Source organism: Pinus tabuliformis, chromosome J, assembly GCF_031772625.1.
Source record: "Pinus tabuliformis cultivar Carrire ecotype Pingquan chromosome J, CPIR1, whole genome shotgun sequence".
NCBI lineage: Eukaryota > Viridiplantae > Streptophyta > Pinopsida > Pinales > Pinaceae > Pinus > Pinus tabuliformis.
Genome location: NC_142295.1, coordinates 836,345,620 through 836,368,950, shown reverse-complemented (window position 1 = coordinate 836,368,950; position 23,331 = coordinate 836,345,620). Strand labels below are relative to the sequence as shown.

The 23,331-nt window shown below is 44.5% G+C and overlaps 1 protein-coding gene across 1 annotated transcript in view; it reads left to right on the top strand.

Moving 5' to 3' along the window:
• The window catches only part of LOC149229303 (monofunctional isopimaradiene synthase, chloroplastic-like), a 101,912-nt gene extending 81,163 nt beyond the window's left edge, over positions 1 to 20,749 (top strand). Inside the window, exon 13 of the mRNA XM_089381003.1 lies at positions 20,565 to 20,749. Coding sequence (XP_089237129.1) covers positions 20,565 to 20,749 — 185 coding nt within the window. The remainder of the gene's footprint in view (positions 1 to 20,564) is intronic.
• Positions 20,750 to 23,331: the final 2,582 nt, after the last annotated feature.

Below are 23,331 nucleotides of genomic sequence, written 5' to 3'. Positions count from 1 at the left end.
CATGACTTCTTGACTTTGTGAGTAAATAGATCATTGTTGTTTTCTGGTTACGTGCTTTGTTGTATTTCCTTTGCATTGTTTCGGGTTGATCACTCATTAGGAGAAGGAAGTGGAAGATGGAGCAACGCAACGGAACTCCATTGACCACCGGTTGAGGTAGGCCTCCAACTATGACTGTTTAAGGAAAGCCATTGTTGATCTGTCCTTGTTTGTGACTAGACCCACTCTAGGGCTAGAGGGGTTGCCTCTGTCCGCAAAGGGAACACTTTCCTGCATCACACCTACCACCTCCACCTACACCACCACCCATCTCACCCTCCTCACCTCCACCTCCACCCACCCCACCTCCACCACCACCACAGTTTAGTATGGCCAGTGCGATCAAACTACCAGTATTCAGAGGAGTGGGGAATGAAGATCCGGACCAATTCTGGTTTGTGGTAAGAGTAGTATGGGAAGCACAGGGCGTTGTGGATGATAATATCAAGAAGGATACGCTAGTGAGTGCGTTGCAGGATCACGCATTAACATGGTACATCAAGCATTCTAACAACCATCCAAACGCAGGAATCATAGAAATCCAGACCGCCCTGAACAGGGAATTTAGTAGGCCAAAGTCAGAAACAAAATAAATCATCGGGTTTAAGGAGATCTCGACGCTCCTAGGTGAGACCCCCTGGGATTTGGACCAGAGACTGAAGAGCATGATTCGGAAAGCCAAAATGATGTTGATGGATGGATAGCATCGCGAATGGTTTGTAACGTCACTAACACCGCACTTACGGATGGCGCTGTCACAACAAAAAATTTCCACCCAGGCCGAAGCTTTGGAGATGGCAATGAGATTGCATGAGACCCCTATACAAGACCCTTGTTTGGGAGTCCAAAAAATCCATGGGCAACTGCAAAATATGTGTCTGGAAATGCAGAGTTTTAAACAAGACAGAACACCTCAGCCAGAGGCACACAAGGAGGTATGGTGCATAAAATGAAAAGGCCATGGGCATGACAAGGACCACTACCTAGTGTTCACAAATTACTTGGCAGGAGGAGGGCCAATGCCGTTAAGACCTGAGGCATAGGCAGGACTGAGTGAGGCGCCTGCATTATGGTGTGTGATCTGTCAGATAGGATGGAAACACACTACGGATAATTGTCATCTATTGCAGAAGTATACGCAGACGTCCCAACAATTGTTTTCTAACTTATGTAGGTCCATAGGCCATGATGAGTGCACCCACAGAAACTACGAACTAATGATGGATCGGACTCTTACCTACAGGGTGCAGACTAAAACACGAGCCCTCCACTCGAACGAAGGAATGGAGCATGCTAGATTTCAGGGGCACAGTCGAGGTCAAGGTGGAATGGGACCAGGAAGGGGTCATGGATAGTTAATTTGTTATAATTGTGGAGGGCCAAGGCACTATGCCCACGATTGTGCAAACCTAACAAGGACATCATGTTTGTACTGTACTCAGTTTGATCATGAGGCAGAAGACTGCCCTACATTGATAGTGAGACTGCACGAAAAAGGGGTACTTCAGCCCCCTCCGACTCAGAATCTACAAATGACGAGGTCTGAGCCACACAAAGAAGACTCGAATGTAAACATGATGCTCAAGAGCGGTTTGACCACTAGCGATGATAAAGGAAAACAATTAGAAGAAAGTGTGTGGGTTTGCAAGGCTCCTACAAAGGAACCTGAATTTGATTTAGAATGCGCAGAGGAGACATTCATGGAAGCTATGAAGAGCTTCACGGAGGCCTCCACTTCAGGTAGTAAGGATCAAATAGAACCAAGGATGGATCCTTGAATGCTCACTACCTTTCTGGAGACATGCATGAAACTACTACATGACAACCAGGCAGCAAAAGGACTACAGGAACTTATCACTAGGTGTGCGGGGTTAGGAGAACCGTGCGTGGTCCAGAAACTTGGAAAGCAGCATTGTGCATAGGAAGGGAAATGAGGTTGACTGCACAAATCAATGAATATGAAATGGATAAGGTAATCCTGGATTTTGGATCATATGAGAATGTACTGCCAAAACAAACATGGGAACGCATGGGCAGACCTACGCTACAGTGGTCCCCTATTCAGTTAGGAATGGCGAACCAACAGAAGATCTTGCCCATGGGAAGATTGCAAGGGGTAACAGTAGATATTGAAGGTGCGAGCGCGTAGGTGGATTTTGAAGTGATAGAGATTGTCAATGATAGTAATCCCTATCCCACACTACTAGGAATAGACTGGGTTACCGATATGAATGGAGTCATAAATATGAAGAACCACAAAATGATCTTTGAGAAAAAGTCACTACGCATGGTAGTACCACTAGATCCAGTTGAAGGAATGCGATACACTGAACTGGTGTGTGACGATGATAGTGATGACAATCTCGATTGTATTTACAAAATAACCGCACGAGAAGAGGATTGGGTGAATACGACTGCAGATGGAAGGATTTTGTGGGAGCGCAAAAGCTCTTGCACTTCAAATTTAGATGAAGAGATAGAGCGATGGCAGAATCGGCTGCACGAAGTAACAATGCTTAATTGCAACATGATGGTTAGATCACTGCGCTACATGATAACAGAGGCAATGGATCTACCTACCTATGATGGGTTGACCGCGGTGGATGAATTCTGTTGTTGGGAAAAGTATCCAATACGGAATGACCCTATCCCACTCTAAGGGTGATAGTACCTCAACAACAACTGAATACAAAGCTATTCAAGATTACTTCTTTATGAGATGTAAGAGAGAGGAGAAAGGGATCCACTAACCGTTATCTTCTGCTAATGGTTGATCCAATCTTCCCTCTTTGCTGCTTGCTCCTAGCTCCTTGCTCTTTAACTGGCCCAGCTACACAAAGATCCTGCAAAAGCACAAGAAAGGGAAACTACAAGAAGCATACATCCATAACTAATTCAAGGATTAGAATAAATCAAATATACAAGCATCAATTCGCCATAGAGACACATGCATATAGAAGAACCTCAAATGCTTTATTAATGGAAGAAGTAAAGTTTTGAGAATGTTACAACCATAAGAGGCCCAATCCAGCAACACCTCCCAGCAGAAAGAAATCTCCTCTTCACCTCCTTCAAAGCAATCACCCAATAGTTCTATACACAAACCAACAGCACTTCCTTACTTGCACAAAATTCCAGCCTCCCCAGATCTCATGAGAGAGCTCTATATATAGGGTTTTTGGAGAAAGGATGAGTCATCTTGAGACTGGCATGAAGCTGACTAGTGTCCTCTCCCACTTTAGTTAATCTTCAGTTCTTGAGTCCACTTGGAGATTCTTGCTTCCACTTGGAGATCAAGACCCTTTGACTCATTACAAGGCGAATTCCTTGACCCAAGTGTCAGTTTGGAAGCTTCCTGGGCAATTGACACCTTGCAGAATGACTGTGCCACTTGGCCAATCTCGCCCAGCGCAGGTAGCCTTCATTAGATTTGACATTCAGCACAGGTACAGAGTGGAGCAGTTGACATTCAGCGCAGATGCTCAGTGGAGCAGCTGACATGATCCAGAAATAGCTTGTTTTTTAGTGTTTTCAGGTGGAGAACTGATTTTCAGTGCTGTGGTTTGCTGACCTTGTTCCTCTAAGGGTAAGAACAACATGTTTAGGGACTTTGGATCCCTCAGATTATTGACATTTCATGCTCCATGCTGTTAGGCACAAAAATGTCTATAACAGTTGCCCCCTAAAGTATGACGTCGTTTATTGGGTGAAATGATTTATCAGGAGGATCCGAAGTTCATTCAATCGCTGAGAGGTGACCTGTAATAAAATACAATACAATACATTATTTTTCATTCTGCTTTCATGATCTAGCTGAGGCGGGCATTCCCATGCTCAGCTTTATAAATTCATTTTGGTACATATAACAGACGATCGTCTGATGGTAGACTGATAATTCTCTGCTGAAATTATCATCCTTTGAGTAGGATGATCATCTGCTGCAATTATGTACATATCAAATGTCTTTATTTTTCCTGAATATATATCGCAGCCCGGATGGATGAAACTAGATCCGGGGTCTTCAAATTCGTTCGATCTTCACTCTTAGTACAAGTCGATCCATGTGAGAATTGCGCTGAAGTCGAACATGGAAAGACATCGCTTGATTACCGGTCAATAATGTAAACCGTTAACAAGCGCGAGAGGAATCACCGATAATGATAATGACCCTCAAGGTACTGCAGTACAATTCACGTGGTGTGAATATAGGACTTGGCATCGAACACCACGTAAAATCTTCTGGTCGAAGGTCATTGATGTATACCTGTCGCCGGAAGTGAGAAACTTGCCATTGAGGCATGCAAGCTTCAAAGTACTGAGGGGGTTGTTGCTAGATCAACTTCTTGGATAATGAGCTGAAGTCGACAAGAAGCGATCCGTCAAAGGAGGGCCTTAATGAATCCCACATCAGTGACACGGAACGGAGCTAATGATTTTAGTGGAGGTGAAAACAATCTGTGAAATATGATTCAGGGTGGCGATCATGGGTGGATGAAGGATAATGTATGGCAGTGGATGGGACACGGTTGACTCTTTCTGAACAACAGCTCTTGAACATATAACGACATTGATGCGATGGATCGGTAGCATTACCCCAAATGTGGATGGTTTGGCGAGGACCATGGTGATGAGACCGGTGAATGAAACAACCCAACCCGATGTGATACGGAGGAAAAGTGTCATGTTCAAGAGCGACTTGCTACCATTAGAGCTTTGAGGTTCTCCCAATTTTTCCCCAGTCATTTCTGACCAGTACCTCTTTATTTTTGTCAAGCTTGAGGAGGATAACATATGCTTGTTCTATAAGCTGCCCTTCGAGCAAGCCCATCGCTATGTTTTAACGAGCCAAGCGATAGGGAAACTCGTTCTCGTCTAAAGACAAGTTTGTCACTATTTAATCATTTTAATGAGTCTAACGACAAGGAAAACTCGGTCCTTTTCATTTTTAGAGAGTCTGAAAAGGTACAGAAAGTTAACTCCAAAATTCCTTTTTCGTCATCTAATCCCTTAAGTCCGAAAAAGTATAAAACAATACAGAAGGGATGAGTTTTCGATAACTTTAACGAGCCGAATAAAACAAGCGCTCGACCTTTTTGTGCAATAATCCCTCAGGTCCAAAAAGATTAAAATCTAGAGGAGGGATAGCTCTTCCGGTCCTTTTAACGAGCTGGAAGGCCAAAACTCGGCAAACTTTTCATATTTTACGAGTCAGGAGAAAAGAGCTCAAAGAAGACTCGTCTTTTGAGGAACGAGTGATAAACAGGGATAGCAGCAGATTCCAGGTACAGGTTGGAATTTTCCAATCACGGCAGTGTCACAAGGATGGCTAAGTGAAATCACTCTTTGCAGCTATTCCTCAAAATGGGTAAACAATCATATGGGGTGAATGATCGGCCAAATGGAATGGAGGTGGCAGGTGCAAACACGACCAAGGCTTTTTATGGCTAATAAATTTACGATCACAATGGTTATTTACCGGAATAGGTTCATTTTTTAATGAGCTTAAACTCTGGAGGAAACTCTTGCTCAATCTTATGTTTATTTTTCAACGAGCATGAACTATGTGCTAAAACTGCTCGGATCTTCGTTTTTCTATTTTTTAACGAGCATAAATTCCGCGGTAAAACTGCTCGATTATATGGTCAAATTTTGATTTTTACCATTACTAGCTTTTCTCTTTTTTCAAATATAGTACTGCATTTTCAATTGCTGCAACAAACTTCGTTAGAAATGAATAATATTTGCATGAAAATGAGATTATAACCCTAATATTTCACTTTAAACTCTGTAAAAAGCCATTAAAAGGTGTTTTTACCTCTCATTTACCATTTCATTTGCATTTGGTTTGTTGGAGCTCTGGAGGTGCCTCTTCCCCCTTGATTTTCACCAGCTGATTCCGGGAGATTCTGCGGACGATTTTCGGTGCCGTTTGGACCAGGTAGGAGCTAAACCCTAGCTCTTTCTTTTCACGGTTTCCTTTTCCTATTTTTTGCTTGTTTTCCGGTCTTTCTGAGCCCCTGGGGTTTTGCCAGGGCGCCCTAGGATCAGCGCAGGTTTCCCTTTCGAAACCTGCGCTGAAGGTCAAGCTGTCTTAAGGCAGCCTGACCCTCAGCGCAAGTGGGAGACTTCTTGCCTGCGCTGGGCTCAAAAAGACTGAGTTTTAAGGTTATTTTTGATGATTTTTTCGCCAGGTTTTCATCAAATCAGGAATTCACTCTTTCTCTTGTTTGCTTTGCAGGGAACCTTGAACAAAATGTCCCTTACATGGCAAGAACGAGAACATGAAGAGGAGGACATGATTGCCCTCCATGACCCGGTCATGGTGAACGCGCTGCGGAACTGTGGCCTGCTGAAGTTCTTCCGTATCTCTAGCATGAGAGCACAGATTTCTTTACTGCAGTATATGCTTGATGCTTTGGATCCTGTTAACCAAGTGTTCCAGATTAGGGGGAAGACCATCCCCTTGACCATAGAGGACATGTACTTCTTGACTGGACTGTCAAGACGAGGTGCCCCCATTTCCTTATCACGTACGGCCCGGGGGACTGATTCCACCATAGATTATGTCCGCCAGTACTGCAGGGAAGGTTCTCAGCTGAGCAGAGACGGCAAGATTGTTATCCGAGAGATTACTGATCGGGCTCTTAGGTCCATTCTGTTCACTATTGGTAGGATGGCCGGCAGCGCAGCTCTACATGTTGCCAACAGGTCTTATATGCAGCACGCCTTGGAGTGTCTCCAACCGAAAGTATTCAACTGGTGTGATGCAGTACTTGTTCAGATGAAAAGTCAATTGACCAAGGTAAAGGACGGGAAGCTGAAGAACTTTGGATTTGGTTCTATTCTAACTGCCTTCGCCTTGGAGAAAATCCCACTGATGCAGCCTCAGTACATCATACTTGACTTGCCTTCTCCGACCGAGCCACGCATGCAGAGGTGGGTTGACCACATGTCTAGGCATGCAGGTCAACCTCAGATCACTTTCACTGAGGCCTTCTTTAGGTGGTTCGAGTGCCAGGAGATGGCGTTTTCTGAGTATCCATATGTGGGTATGGATTTCCGAGGTGATCCGGATTTGGTGTTACCGGATGGCGAGCAGTGGGGTGCCATTGGTAAACTCTTTGACCATATTACTGTTTATTGTTCTTACTCATAATGTTGTTGTGCTTTATTCTATCAAGACTTTTAATTGTACTCTTGGGTGCATGCAGATATTGGTCCTGTTCGTCCAGCAGTTCGTCCGAGATCGCCAGCTGCTGTCCCGGTAGGGGAGCCTGCTAGGAGAGTTGTTATTCGCGATCTTGATGACACCGAGACCCTTACAGCTGTGCAGGGGCAGGTTGAGAGCCTTACTCGTGGCCTTCCGGATGTACAGATTGACGAGTTACCTTTACAGATGCAGCGGCATACCATTGGTGTGCCTAGACGATGGACTCGTCTCTTGCGCATGATTGCACAGGCCGTGACGTACTATCATGAGCACCACTAGGCTAGGGTGCCCCCTAGCATCTTTTTGAGTTCTTAGGTCATATGACCAATTTTGTCTTGGTTACAGAACATTATGTATGAACTTATATAAACAGCTTATATATTTTGATTTTCGGGTTTTACTCTGGTTGATTTACGTGATCCATATGTACAATTTTTTGATGATGTGTCCTTTTTATAAATGTTGCAAATGTCTATCTAACACATAGTTTGCCAATGAGTCAGTTAATGTGTTCAAGTTTCTTGAAATATGTTGATATTGAATTGAATCAAATCGTCTTTCCAAGATCTTAACCCTTAGGAACATGCAATAAATAGCTGGATTGCGAACAGAATATATACCATTGAGTTGTAGTATTATGAGCTGTGAGTCTAGCCTGACAATTAGTCGGCATATGCCACGTGTGATGGCATCAGAGAGTAGTTCTATCAACGCGCTATACTCAGCGATGTTATTCATTGATTGCCCAATACATACACCTCTGAAACTTACTAACTTGCTGCTTGGATCAAAAATGGCCTAGGCTGCGGAGGATAGGTTCCGCGAACTACGACTCGCTCCGTCGGCATATCCAACACATGTCTCCATAAGGTTCGACATCTGCAACGGAAAAAGGTGGATCACTCGACCAGAACAAACACTTTAGCGAAAACAAAATACAACAAAAGCATGTAGGTTACTATTTAAGCATAGTAACGCTTGAGGTACAACCCGTTGCGGGGCTGCGCCAGTGGAATTCCATCGTAATCCATAAACTCGTAGGCTCCTTTTGCTAACACCCTTTTAACAATATAGGGGCCCATCCATAAGGACTTGAATTTACCTGCTCCCAATTTATCGGATTCTTGGTCATAAAGCAAGACCAAATCACCTTCCGAGAAGACACGGGGTTTGACATTTTTGTCAAACTGAGCCTTGACTCATTTCTTATGAGCTTCGGTAGTCAAAGCGGCGTCACGACGGGTTTCATCCAACTGGATTAATTCCAAGAAACGAGCCTCTTCTTCTGAGGTTCCGGGGAGAAGATCAATTGCGAGTTTAAGCGATGAAATTTCGCACTGGATCGGTAAGACTGCTTCCAGGCCATACACCAATTGAAAAGGTGTGAACCCGGTTGCGTTCTTTACCGACGTTCGGTAGGCCCACAAGGCTGAGTACAGGATTAGGTGCCACCTTCTTTTGTGAACCCCGATCATCCTTTGCAACATACGCTTCAGGACCTTGTTGATTGCCTCAACTTGTCCGTTGGCTTGCGGATAATATGGGGTAGAGCTGTCATGAGATAGCCCTAGCTTGACAGCTAATTCGACCATCATGTGATTGCGAAAATGCAACCCATGATCTGTAACTATAGCCTGTGGTACGCTGAACCTGGCGACTACATGATTAAAAAAGAAAAGGGCGGCTGTTTCACCAGTGTTATCCAATGTAGGCATCGCCTCGGCCCATTTGGTAAAATAGTCAACAGCGACTATAATATACCCATGCCCCCCGGTCGAGGTGGGGTTACATTGCATGAAATCGATGCCCCACTTGGCGAAGGGCCCAACAGCAACTATCGGCTGTAAAGGTGCGGGTGGTCGTCTGGTTTTGCTTTCAAAGATTTGACAAGCATGGCAACTTCTGACTGTGGTTATGCAATCTTTGAATATGGTTGGCTAGAAGTATCCTGCTCGTAAGATTCTTTATGCTGTTGCATACCCAGACTGATGCCCCCCACACGCGCCTGAATGACAATCATTCAGGGCTTTTTCGGCCTCCTCATGGGTAAGGCACCTCCTTAGAACTGTATCGACACCCCGACGGTAAAGTGTATCACCGACGATCATGTAGTCTTTTGCTTGGTATCGTATACGTTTTTGTTCGGAGAGAGAGGTATTAGACCTGAACTTTTGGGTTTGGAGATAAACTATGATATCTCCATACCACTCATCGCTTACAGATATCAGAAACAAACTTTCGTCCACGATTGACTCTTCCGATGTTTTATCGTTGGACGATGATGGGAGGTCGCATAATAATTCTGCGAAAACTAGAGCTTTCTTTGATTTGGATTTCACAAATTCCAGATCAAACTCTTGAAGGATCGCTATCCATTTTGAATATTTTCCCCCCAGCAACTGTCGCGACAGTATATACGTCATGGGGTTGCAATCTGACAAGATGGTAGTTTTCCGAAAGAGGACATAATGTCGAAACCTTTGAATCGCTTGAACAGCTGCAAGCGCTAGTTTTTCAACATAAGAATATTTACTTTCTGTATCGTTTAAGTTTTTACTTAAATAATAGATAGGATGTTCAATTCCATCGACTTCTTGAACTAAAACCATCGCAATGGTCGTATCTGCTGCAGCCAGATACAGGTTAAAATCTCTTTGATAGTCTGGGGCGTACATTAATGATGCTTTTACTAGACACTCTTTCAGAGCATCAAAGGAAGCTTGTGCCACCTGGTCCCAGACAAAAGGTACATCCTTTTTCAAAAGACGAGTATAACCCTTAGCAAGTTCTGCGTAATTTGGAATGAACCTCCTCAGAAAGTTTGCTTTCCCTTGGAGTTTCTGAATCTGAAGCAAATTTGAAGGTGGAGGCAAATTAATGATTGCCTGAACCTTGCAGGGGTCGAGACGAATCCCATCTTTAGAGACTACAAAGCCAAGTAAACGACCAGAACCGACGCAAAACACACATTTGTGTGGATTGAGTCTTATCTTGTAGTGTCGGCAACGTAGAAATATCGCTCTTAAATGCTGCGGATGATCAGTCCACTTTCGCGAATGAGCTGGAAGATCGTCGAGATAAGGTTGAACGATGTTCTTGATGTCATGGAAGGCATAATTCATTGCCCTCTGAAACGTCGCCCCTGCGTTCTTTAACCCAAAGGGTAATTTTCGATAAGCGAATGTGCCCCACGGACAAATAAATGCAGTCTTTGACTGGTCCTGTGGGCGGATATTTATTTGATTATACCCGGAAAATCCATCCATAAATGAAAAGATTTCACATCCGGCGCATTCATCAATTATCTGGTCGATGAAGGGTGTAGGGTAGTTGTCCTTAGGACAAGCTTGGTTTACATCCCTATAATCGACACACACTCTAATCGTCCCTTGTTTTTTCATAACAGGGACAATATTCGATACCCAATTGGTTAGAGGAACCGGGTAGATGAATCCAGCATGGAGAAGTTTTTCAACTTCTGCCTTAATGGCAGCGGCTTTCTTCGGGTGCACCTGCCAAAGCCGTTGTCTTACTGGTTTGACATCAGGATACATTTTAATTTCATGTTCAACCATACTCGAGTCAATGCCTGGCATTTCATCATATGACCAAGCAAAGACATCTCTAAATTCGCGAAAAAGAGCGTTATATATTTCCAGTTCTGAAGGGGAACAACCTTTGCTGACATAAATATTCTCTACAACATCTGTCTTGGTCGAGATATTTATGGCTATAGTCTCTTCAATATTGGACAGGTTTCACTCGGAATCCACCGTATTTACAGTATTCGTTAGGAATTCAAATACTGAAGGGTGATAGAGGTCACTTTGAGTATCTTCTTCATATTCCGGAAGAAGGGAACGATGGTGGTGATCATTCCATGGTGCCCCCTCAATCATCATTGATTGTAGCATTCCTTCGTCAGTCCCATGTACTTTCGACCAAGGATCTAATGGGGTTCCGTATTCTCTAGTTCTATCTACCCAAATGCTTGAGGAGCGTTGATTTGGGCTCGCCTCCCATGCTTGAAACATTGATTGCTACAATATTTCTAAAGGGCTTGGGGGCAAAACCATTGAATGATCCATGTTGACCTTCATGGAAGATATCATGTTGCAGGTTGCTACAAACGGTACATTTCCTATATAAATAGGAGGTGGTAGCGCGAAAGTTCCCATTAATGTGGGGTCTTTCAATAATCCTACTCCGATATCTTGAATTGAATGGTTGCTCTCATGGATCATGGGAATGCTTCCTGTAACTTGTGAACCATTAGGGAGGAAATTCTGTTGGTCGACGATTGTAATCCATCCTTCAAACGGGAATGCGATCTTCCTAAAATAAGTCGACATGACAGCTGCCATGGCATAAATCCATGGTCTACCCAGTAGGATGTTATAGTCAAGATTTCCATCAATGACTTCCACATCAATTTCTACTGTCTTTCCTCGTAGTTCAACTTTCAAGTTATTAAGGATACCGTAAGGGGTATAAGTCCTTCCTTCGAAGGCTTTTAATGTCGTCGAAGATCGTGACAAGGTTGGAGATCCTAAAGTTTTCCAGCAACTCATTGACATAATACATGTCGAGGCTCCCTCATCAATTATCGTTCTGTGAACAGTTTTGTTGAGTGCTTTCACTTGAATAAGGAAAGCTAGCTGAGCTGGTAACTGAGGATCATATCCCTTGTGATCAAAGGATACAAGATTGGAATCTTTAGGATCAACCCCACCAATTGCCGATAACAATGCCTGCCTTTGGTTTGGACAATTTTGTAGCACTTCAAGAGTCGACATAGTAGATGGCGATTGGGCCAAATCTTCCACTATATTATAATGCTGCGCCGCTCTGGCGCGAGGATTAAACGTCGACTTGTGTACTACACCCTTTGGCGGTTTTATTGTTAATTCAGGGATGGTGGGCGTTACAACTTCTGTCGAAGTTGTTGTCGAACTACTTGGTTGATCTTTACCTTTTTCGTTCGATACCTGAGGATTCCCATAATCTTTGTTCCTTGTCGAAATCAAAGCATCATTCTGCTGTTTCGAAACCGACAACATAAGGACTTGCGACGGGGAAGCATTTCCACTATCAACCAAATTTTGACCTGGGTTGGGAAACGGATCAGTTAACACAGCTGAGGTTTGGGAACTTTTAAAGAACCTCTTTAACTCAGCTTTGAATGGGCAATTCTTTGTGTAATGATCCTCATCATCACATATTTGACATGGATAATTTTGTTTCCCTTTTCCAGGAGGGTTTGAAGAATTTTTTCCAGGGGATGACTCACCCTGTTTCTTCTTCTTCCCTTTGTTTTGCTTTTTCTTGCTTCCTGGTTGATTGGTTTCTTTGCCTTTATCTTCTGATACGGCATTCACTTCCGAAGCAAGAATTTCTTCTTTTGCATTTTGATCCGAATTCTTACGGGCTTTCTTTGACGAAGCCTTTATCGATTTCGCGTTTGCCGTGCCAATCACGCCATCACCGGCATGAGAGTCACTATTTGATTTAGGAGGGGGAGGAATTGAAAATTCTGGTCTAGGGGCGTTAGGTATTTTGTCATAGAGTGTGTCGGACTGAGTATAAACTAAGTCCAAATACTGCGCACGAGCAATAACTTGCTCCTCTGTTACGACTCCCCCTTTGGCCACATCTTCCGTAATAGCCAGAAGTAACGACTTTATAAACCATTCAGCTAATAGCTGATCGGGAACATATGTTTTCACCATCCTACGACAACGACGCCACTCATGTATATGATCAGATATGTGGGTAGCAGTTGTCTGTTTGAAGTTGGTTAATATTTCTGTTCCCGTTTCATACCTTATCGGTAATTGAAAGTGGGTTAAGAAAGTCGTGGCTAGGGAACTAAAGTTGTCGAAAGAGGCTCTTGGCAATTCAATATACCATTTAGCCGTTGGACCTGTCAATGTCCTCTGAAAAAGGCGAAGTCTTATCGAATCGTCATTAAGGGTGTTCGACGAACACCACAGATGAAAAGTCATCACGTGATTCGACGGGTCTTCACCTGGATTTCCATTGAATTTAGGAATGTCAGATGGAAGTTTATGAGGAATCGCTGGCCACCAAGGGGCATAAGCAATCGGATCGTTTGTTAAACGGTGTAAATCGGGTAACTCTAAGGTTGCCACGAATGGTAACTGTTGATTCAGGTTAGGCGAAGCGTAACCAGGGTACGATGGAATCGCTTGAGCAGTGGGTCTTTGCATACCCGCATAATGTAATTGATGTTGGTATGACTGATACGGCTGGTGGACTTGACCACTGTAAAGTGGTTGGTTTTGACCGTTTTGGATATACGGTTGTCCACTATTCGCAAAGATCTGCTGCTCAGGACCTTGGTACATTTGCTGGAACTGCGGTTGTTGGTATTGTACAAGCCATGGTTGTGACGCCATGTTCTGTTGCGCCATGCTAACCACTGGACCAAGGTGTGGGGTAATTGTACCCGTTTGTACTTGTGTCATCCCACCAGTTGGCGATTGTGGTTGTGACCCATGGTCAAGCGACTGTTGCATTACAACCTGAGAAATCTGAGGTTGACATGTAACAGGTATCGCTTGAACTTGGGACACGGTTACAATAGCCGGGTGGTCGGGATATTTGTCACAGGTACACACTGTTGCATAGAATATACAATCCTTGGTTGTTGAGGTAGCATAGGTACCCAACTACTTGATGCAATTCCAGTATAACCAGAATACTGTTGAGAACTGCCATATGCATATCCTCCCGGAGGAGGTAATGAAAGGGCATACTGCCCCCCGTATGGTAGCAATCCGGAACTCAGAGGGATTGTTAGTCCTTGAGGACTAGATGGCCCAAATTGACCTCCATGAGGATCAATCTGTCGAGTTTCAACATAAGAATTACCGGGTATTACTCCGGATGAACAAACTGGAACAGACCATACTGTCGAAATAGTCCCTTGGTGGACTCCTTCTAGCTGTTGAGAGCTAGTTGGGACAGCTGGTATGCCGGCAAACATCGTTGGAGTGACGGCAGGGGCTTCTGCTGTCGCTGTGTCATTTGACACAGTCCTAGATGATGATGGTTGTTCAGACATTTTAAGTCTATCCAATAGATTGCCTAGCGATTCTACAGGGACTTCCACTTGTGGTGGATTAACCTCTGATGAAGGAAAGAGAGTGACCCCTACTCCAAAATGAGTTGGAGTACTTGCTTGCGGATCCTCTGCAATCTCTTCTATCGCAATCAAACCCGGTGGAAGAGGAAGACCGTCAGGTCCGTAAAATATTTCTGGTGCCGAAGAAGTGGTTGTTTCGACAGCGACAGTTGTTTGGGGAACAAAACTTTCTGGACCGGTTACAGGTGGAACTGGTTCAGTTACACAAGGATTTGCCCCCAGACTAGGATCAATATTACTGTCCTTCTGTGGCTGTTGAACTTCTTCTATAGAGGCAGGGTTTCCAGAAATGTTAGGAGTAACCGGAACCTCGGATGTAGTAGGAACACTTGTTCTAACTTTCAAAGGAGATTTTGAACCGGTTAAACGAGTTCGCTTTGCCCGTACTGTTTTCGATTCCGGGGACAAAGACGGTTGACTCGTAAGCCTCCGCGAACGACGGGGTTTCAATTGACTTTCTTCCACGATTGCGGATTACTCGATCAACTAAAATATTAAAAGGGGAAATTTGTGTTTCCGAATTGAACGAATTTTATTAGACGCTTTTAGACACAACTTGCTTTTTCACTTTTTAAGAGTCGAGAAAAAGCTAAAGATGACTCTAGTCTCCTTCGATGTATTAACGAGCCCGAAGTGACAAATGCTCGGTTGGACTTTTTCAGTTATAGAGTTTGAAAAAGGCCAAAAGAAACTGCTCTGGAGATCTAGGCAGAGGGTGTGCCAAACCTTTCGCAAAACCACAGAATACGTTTTACGGTACGAGTGGTCGATCTTCGTGAATGCTGTGTTCACTGCATTGCGATCAGTAGGGCGGCCGACACGGTTTCCTATTGGATAAAGGCTTTATTCCTATAGGGGTCTCCCAATATATACGCGACGGTACGTGGGAGCACAAGTCCGTATTAGTGCCACCGACTCTCAGGAGGAATCACCCACCTTCGTCGAGATCGACAGTCACTACGTTTAACGACGTCGGAACACGTCTCTAGCTTAGACCTCTAGATGTTTGCGTTATGTTTCAAAGCGTTGTTAGGTTCATTCAATATATTTTAAGTTGATATTTTTAAGTTTGCCTTTCAAGGTTCACCACGAGATGTATTGATACAAATTCCTAAATGCAGTCTAAGATGAGAAGCAAGCTTTTTTCAATCTTTTTGACTTATGAAAATCTTAACTACTGAGGGAAAAGAGAGACAAAATCTTTTCGCACAGATCAAAGAGCACTCGCTAATGCACTTTTTCCCTAAATCAACATACAAACTTATATGCAAAATGCAAAGATGCAAGTATTTCTTTTCTCTTTCTTAATGTTTGTGCGACAATACAAAAAGAAAGCTGTTGTATAATTTTGAATTCAATTTCAAGTGAAAGCAAACAAGCTTGTCCAAAATCAAAAGACACCTTAAGATTTACTTGTTTCGACACTACAAATATATAAATTCAAACCAAATGACGAAAGCAAAAGCTCAATCAGCTATGAACAGCAAATAAACTAACTCTTAAGATCAAAACGACACTTTATCACAGGTCTAGATCTAAGAGGCCACATCAAGACTAGTTCACTTTCGTTATGGGAAACTGTAAATGTACAAGAAATACACAAAGAACAAACACAGTTTCTTTATACAACTGAGGCAGAATAGTGACAAGGAAAGTTGGTTTCAGATAGGCCCACTGACTGGTAACAAACAGCAAAAACAAGAGTGAAAACAAGGCAAGAACCAGCAGGAAACCCCAGCAGCACAAGGCAGGACTGGTCCAGCGCAGGTGGAACACTGCCTGTTTGACCTTCAGCGCAGGTAGCCCCTTCGGGAACTGCGCTGAAATGCAAACAGCCTTTGTACAGCCTGCACTGAAGAACGAAACTTTCGTTTCTGGTGGTTTCCGGGTCACAGATTGCTCAAAAATTCACAGTTTTTGCTCAAATCAGAAGCTATCAGTCAAGGACACACTAAGGGATGACAAGGAGGATGAAAAGCTATCACTAAGAGCTTATTAGAGTCCTTGTGGATCAGCTCTTCAAATCATAAACTTGCCCAGAAACTGAGCCAGAGTAGCTGCCCTCTACTTTGCATTTGAAAGATTCAAACACAGTTCGATTCGGTACTCCCTTTGTTTATGAAATGAATAGCAAAAAACACAAACAACCAACAAGATACGATCCCCAGTGGAGTCGCCAATTTGTTGTTGGGAAAAGTATCCAATACGGAATGACACTATCCCACTCTAAGGGTGATAGTACCTCAGCAACAACTGAATACAAAGCTATTCAAGATTACTTCTTTATGAGATGTAAGAGAGAGGAGAAAGGGATCCACTAACCGTTATCTTCCGCTAATGGTTGATCCAATCTTCCCTCTTTGCTGCTTGCTCCCAGCTCCTTGCTCTTTAACTGGCCCAGCTACACAAAGATCCTGCAAAAGCACAAGAAAGGGAAACTACAAGAAGCATACATCCATAACTGATTCAAGGATTAGAATAAATCAAATATACAAGCATCAATTCGCCATAGAGACACATGCATATAGAAGAACCTCAAATGCTTTATTAATGGAAGAAGTAAAGTTCTGAGAATGTTACAACCATAAGAGGCCCAATCCAGCAACACCTCCCAGCAGAAAGAAATCTCCTCTTCACCTCCTTCAAAGCAATCACCCAATAGTTCTATACACAAACCAACAACACTTCCTTACTTGCACAAAATTCCAGCCTCCCCAGACCTCATGAGAGAGCTCTATATATAGGGTTTTTGGAGAAAGGATGAGTCATCTTGAGACTGGCATGAAGCTGACTAGTGTCCTCTCCCACTTTAGTTAATCTTCAGTTCTTGAGTCCACTTGGAGATTCTTGCTTCCACTTGGAGATCAAGACCCTCTGACTCATTACAAGGCGAATTCCTTGACCCAAGTGTCAGTTTGGAAGCTTCCTGGGCAATTGACACCTTGCAGAATGACTGTGCCACTTGGCCAATCTCGCCCAGCGCAGGTAGCCTTCATTAGATTTGACATTCAGCGCAGGTACAGAGTGGAGCAGTTGACATTCAGCGCAGATGCTCAGTGGAGCAGCTGACATGATCCAGAAATAGCTTGTTTTTGAGTGTTTTCAGGTGGAGAACTGATTTTCAGTGCTGTGGTTTGCTGACCTTGTTCCTCTAAGGGTAAGAACAACATGTTTAGGGACTTTGGATCCCTCAGATTATTGACATTTCATGCTCCATGCTGTTAGGCACAAAAATGTCTATAACAAATTCCTAAACAAATTTGAAATCGCAGTACCAAAACAGCAGCGACTCAATGCTCTAAAGTGGGCGCTGTGCACAACGCCCGCACGATGGTGGGGCATGCATAAAAGAAGTTTTGAGGACTGGTATGGATACAGAAGGATGATGCACCTACACTTTGGAAAACCCCAGCTCAAAACGTGAGCCAGTCAGCAGGGGTGGAACAACTTGTGGACCCACCTTTCCCGATGGATACGAACATATGCTATACAACCCACACAAGTACACACCACTCCCAGAATAGAGAATCAAAATAAACCACAGTAGCAGGAAAGGCGACGCGCACTACTAATTGTCCACAGAGAAGTATTCGATAGGGCGCGTGAAGTATTGAACAGGGTTCACCAGGTGAGACAAACTGATTGGGACCTGCGCATACCAGCGATTCGATGGGCCTACAAGACCATGTGCAAAACCCTGACTGCGAGAACGATTCCAAAGGTGTGGAACAAAGTACAGACCATAATTTCTGAAGAGAATGCAAAGAGGAGTCCACTCGTAAGAGCTCCCGTAGTTATGACAATGCGTGAAGACCAGGACAAAGAGATCACACAGCTACCGGAGGTTGAACACATAAAGATTCAGGAAGCCATTCAGCGAGGGAACCTTAGACTTCGCGAACTGAAAAAATACTAGGTATGACTGAGGAGGAAAAGCATTTTGATGGACACCAAGATCAAGAGGCTAGAAAACGAGATCAAGTAGGCATGCCTCATCAATAAACCAAGGATGATCATACCACTGGATTAGAAGATTATCGCCGAGAATTTATGACTCTGCTGCCATGGATACGACCGCACTTCATCAAACACAGTAACGCGAGAAGTGCACTACATACAATAGAACATGTGATGCTCACTGTCGCAAGGGTAATTGAGGAGTTTCTGCGGACTATACTGGAAGGTGAGTTGAAGTCTCGCACAGGTGGTGCAACCACCTAACTAGCCGTAGGGAGCACAGTCTCAGTGCTCTAGGCAGTTGAAAGAGAGCACGGGACTATAAAAGAGTCTATTTGGGAGCTGTGCGATAAGGGAGGTGCGCGTAGAATCAGCATGTCATAAGGTTCATGCCCGCACATGGGGGGTTGCGCTGCTGCGCGGATAGGCTGGGAAGTGACCGTTGGTGTCACTGTTCATGACGGGATGTCCGATTTAAGGCAAAAGGGAGCAGGTGGCGGGCATTTAAGACGCGAATTAAGGGAAGGACTTGGGACAATCTACCGCCAAGAAAGCATTGATGGCCTAGAATTGGGGGTAACAGTCGAATTTGAATTCAAAAGGAACTATAAAACTCCAGGGGTTGTCCACGAGACAGCACTTGTTCGCTTGAGATTTGAGCAGTTGATTAGAGCACAGAGTGTTGAGCACCGAATGATATTCGAGCCCCGAAGTTTGCAAACGACCACAGACAATTCAAACAAGATGGCAGCTACCAGGAGAGGTTTGGGCTTTGCAGAAGGAACTGTTGACAAGGCCGTGCAAAACCCCATGGTACACGATGTTCCCGAAGATACTAGGATTGTGCTGGAAATCCTGAAATCGCCTCGGACGCCGAGACCCAAGAAAGATAAGTAGGCAGTAGGACTAGTCTGCATGTCCCCATGAAATCTGCAGTTCGGTAAGCTCTCAATGGAAGAAAAGGGCAAGGTTGTCACCATTGAGACAGATGACGAGGAGGAGGACCTACAGGCTCTCGTCAATGAGATAGAGGAAGTAGAGGACATGGAAGAGGACATCCAGCCAGTGTGCTCTGCAGCAAAATTTCCTGAGTAGGTCCTTCCGCGGAAAGGGAAAACTAAGATACCAAAGGATCTGGATGCCACCAAAAGCGCACTGAAGACCTCGCTCCTCCTTGATGGAATTGTGTTTGAGGGCTCGCACCTGGGCTGCGTGCCCACAATGAAGTTTGAATATTGGGACCTCACGGACAGTAGGAAGTTCCCACACTTAGAGATAGAAAGCCTCATGAAGCAAAGCATGGAGGGGCCCGTCAAAACATTAGAGCTGTGAAAATGGCTATGTGGTGTGGAGAAGGCCAGATTGCTTCATTTGCTATGGATTCCACACTTTCACCACACGCCCATCACTATTTTCGTCATTAGGCAGCTACTTTTCCTAGTGCACGATGGGTACTTATGGCTGGAGGAGCCTATTCCCATCATGGCAGATCTCATCCACAGAATTTCTCAGATTCCCTATAAGTGAAAGGACCCCATGGCGATAACAGGAAAAAATGGAGATTTAGCTCTCACGGAGGTCATGAAGAAAAAATATAAGCTCGAGAAGAAAAATAGGGTTTACACAATCAACAACATCAAAGATGAAGGGCTGCGCGTAGCCACCCAACTCCTGGCCGGGAAGGTAATGAGAAAATGTCATGACAACGAAGTACCAGCACCGGTAGTTGCTTGGCCGAATAATGCACAAAGGGGGTCCAATTCAACTGGGTGGAGTTCCTTTTTGAGGAATTCTTGACCAGCTGCAAGGAAGCCGAGGAGTAGGGTAAGACCTTCCACTACGCATGGTTTCTCTTGTCCATTTTACTGGTAGCAGGAAAACTACTAGAGGATAGTCATTTCTTGAGCATTGAGCAGGACTTACCAGAGGTTGCAAAGTACGCGTTGCTCTGGGCTACCAACAATGTGAAGAGGATTCGCGAGACAAAGATCTTTTGGGTGCTCATGGAGGCAAGCATCCAAATGTGGATTAAAAGGTAGCCGTGCCTGTCCCCCACAGTGCATAATAGTCTGCAGATCTTTGTAGACTTCAAGGTGGACATGCACAACATCTACATCAAGGTGTGAAAGGATCCAGCACAGCAGTGGACCAAGCTCCCCTTCATCACCACTGATAATGCAATTTTTACAGTGTTAGAATCATGGCCTCCCGAGTGGCGCGCCCCAGATTTGGCGGAGCTGGATAGGAAAGCAGCAGAGAAAAGAAAGGATGAGGCCAAGTTGCATGTCACGAAGTTGGCTGAGAAGAGGTGCAATGAAAAATTGGTAGTAGAAGTAAGGGCAGTCCGCGAGGCAGCAAAGGCAGCTGCGAAGTAGGAAAAGGCCGCTGAAGTAGCAGCAGTAGCACAGACAACAGGGGCCACAACAATGCAGGAAGAGGAGGGCTAGGAATTGTCTACAGGATAGGAGGCAGAGGATATAGACTGTGCAAAAGAAGGTGCGGATCTGGCCACAACTTCCACCCAACTTAAAAGGCCACGCATCATAGAGAGATCGGGTCCACAGAAAAAGGTCAAGGCCTCCAAATTGGCCATCGACCCGATCACGTTAACAAAAGACGACCTCTACAACATCAGCGACACGGTTCGCGAGGTCACCAAGGAAGTGCTCCAAGAAGCCATGTCGGAGCATCAAACTGTGTTGGGGGCCCTAAGGGTGTAGCTGTAGGAACTACAGGTGTGGCCCCCATAGGGAGGAACCATAGTCACCTACGGTGCAGTAGGCACATCAGCAGTGGAGCAGCTGCTACGTACAAAGATGGCCAACACCACAGTGCTATTGGAAGGGGCGTTAGCAGTAGAGAATGAAATCGACAGAGCCGCAGTTGGAAGGATCAAGGGACTTGGCCTTAATTTGGTTTCCCTTCCACGAGATACACTTTACCAACTGCAGGATGGCATAATAGCAGAGCTCCGTGCCAAGGAGGGTCACGTGATTCAGGTGATGAGTGAGCAAAAGATCAACATCGAAGAGCTCAACCTATAGCGTGATGAACTGATGTCACAAAACCAACAGTTAGTGCAGACAGTTGATGAAGCATGTTGGCAAGTCCCAAAGTTGTCCATCGCCACAGATCTACCAACAGAAATGGGGATCCACTATTTGGCAAGTGGAGTCTGAAACGCGCGTGAGGAAACAACATGAGTTCAGCTGGAGCTGAATCTCCATATTTCCGAGCTATGGCTAAAGGCATAGCCTTCCACTCCTTTAGAAGTTAGAGAGCAGCGCATTAGCGCTATTCAAACAGGATTGGAAGAAATTGGATGGATAGTGCAGGATTGTACCGATATGTTGGACCAAGCCTTTGGTGTCCTCACATCCTTGCAGGAGGACCCCAACATACAGTGCTTGGAAACAGAGGTGTGTGAGCTTCAGGAGCAGTACGATAGTTTAAGGGGAATTCCATAGACAGTCATCCTCACTCAACGGCTAGCAAAGATGCAGCAAGCAAGGGCACTAAAAGAGCAGGTGGATGCCGCAAGACAGAAAGAGGCACTTCTCAAAGCATGTGTGCAGCCATGGATTGATGATGCCTTCACCATTACGACAGATATTGAGGGAAAGCTCACACAGATGCAGGGGCTCTACGTGCTAAGGTATGGATTCGATCCTCACAAAGAAGCATAGGAAGAGTGCATGCAGCAGGTCCAACAAACCACAGAACAGTGCGCTACGAATCTTCGAGCAATATGGGACCAGTTGGAGGGGCTCTGCGCCAAGATCACCGTGCTAACAGTGTGACTCAGGACCAGTCACAATGATTGTGTTATGGGCCTGTTGTGCATGGAATCCCCCCACAGCATGTTTTGGGGCTCAAAGCCCAAGTTTTGGTCAAATGTATTGTAAGACTCTGTGAATTGCGGTCGCGGAGCACAAAGTATAGGTTGAGTCATAGGGTTGTCTTCCCTAAGTATTATAAAGTAATGTAATGTCATGTAAGCCTACCTATGGTCCGCGAACCATGGGATTGTATAAGTAGAGCAAGGCTCTAGGTTGTAAAGGAAGCGGAGTAGCAAAGATAGAGCATAGAGTAAGAGTCTAAGTGTATTGGGTTGTAGTAGTAGGAAGAGGCTCTGCAGCTGAGTGTGCAGAGGCCTAGTAGAGTCCGCAACTGAGTGCGCAGGGTGGTGTTGAGTCTGTAATCTTGAATGAAGAATAATAAAGAGAAGTTGATTCCGAATTTAGTGCATCTTTTTGTGTATTTCATTCTTTACATTTATACTATTTTGTTTATCGTGCACACTTATATGATTGCTGGATTACCGTTAATTATCACTAGTCTTACACAGATAAGTTAAGTAATTGGGTAATAACAGGTTAAATAGCAAGGAACTTGGGTATAATATAGGTCGCGCCCCAAGTAGGGCTGCGCGAAGGAAGCATCACAGGTTGTGAGGGACTAATAGGTGTGTGTAGAGACGTGCGCGTAGGGTCAACCTGCAGACCTCTAGAAGCTCATCAGACATCCCCAGGGTGTAGATACCTAGTTCTAGCACTCTCCCATACTACTTCGAGTGAGACCTCAATCCACACTCCACGGAATGTTGCCGAAAGGGCTAGTAGTATCGGGATTTTCTTGGCTAAATCACCTCTGAACCTGGGTTAGGCCCATACAATCCAACAATGATATATTGGTATATTCAAAAAATGAAGAAGAGCATGTCGAAAACTTAGCAACAATATTGAGATTGTTGAGAGAGCATTAGTTGTATTCTAAGCTCAACAAGTTCAATTTCTTTCATAATGAAGTCCACTACTTGGGACATGTGGTTTCCAAGTGTTGTCTTAGGGGGTCCTGACCCAGGTTCAGAGTTAGTTGCGCCAACAAACGAAACCCTACACTACTGGCCCTTTCGGCAACAACCTGTGTAGTGTGGGCTTCAATCTCACTCGAAGTA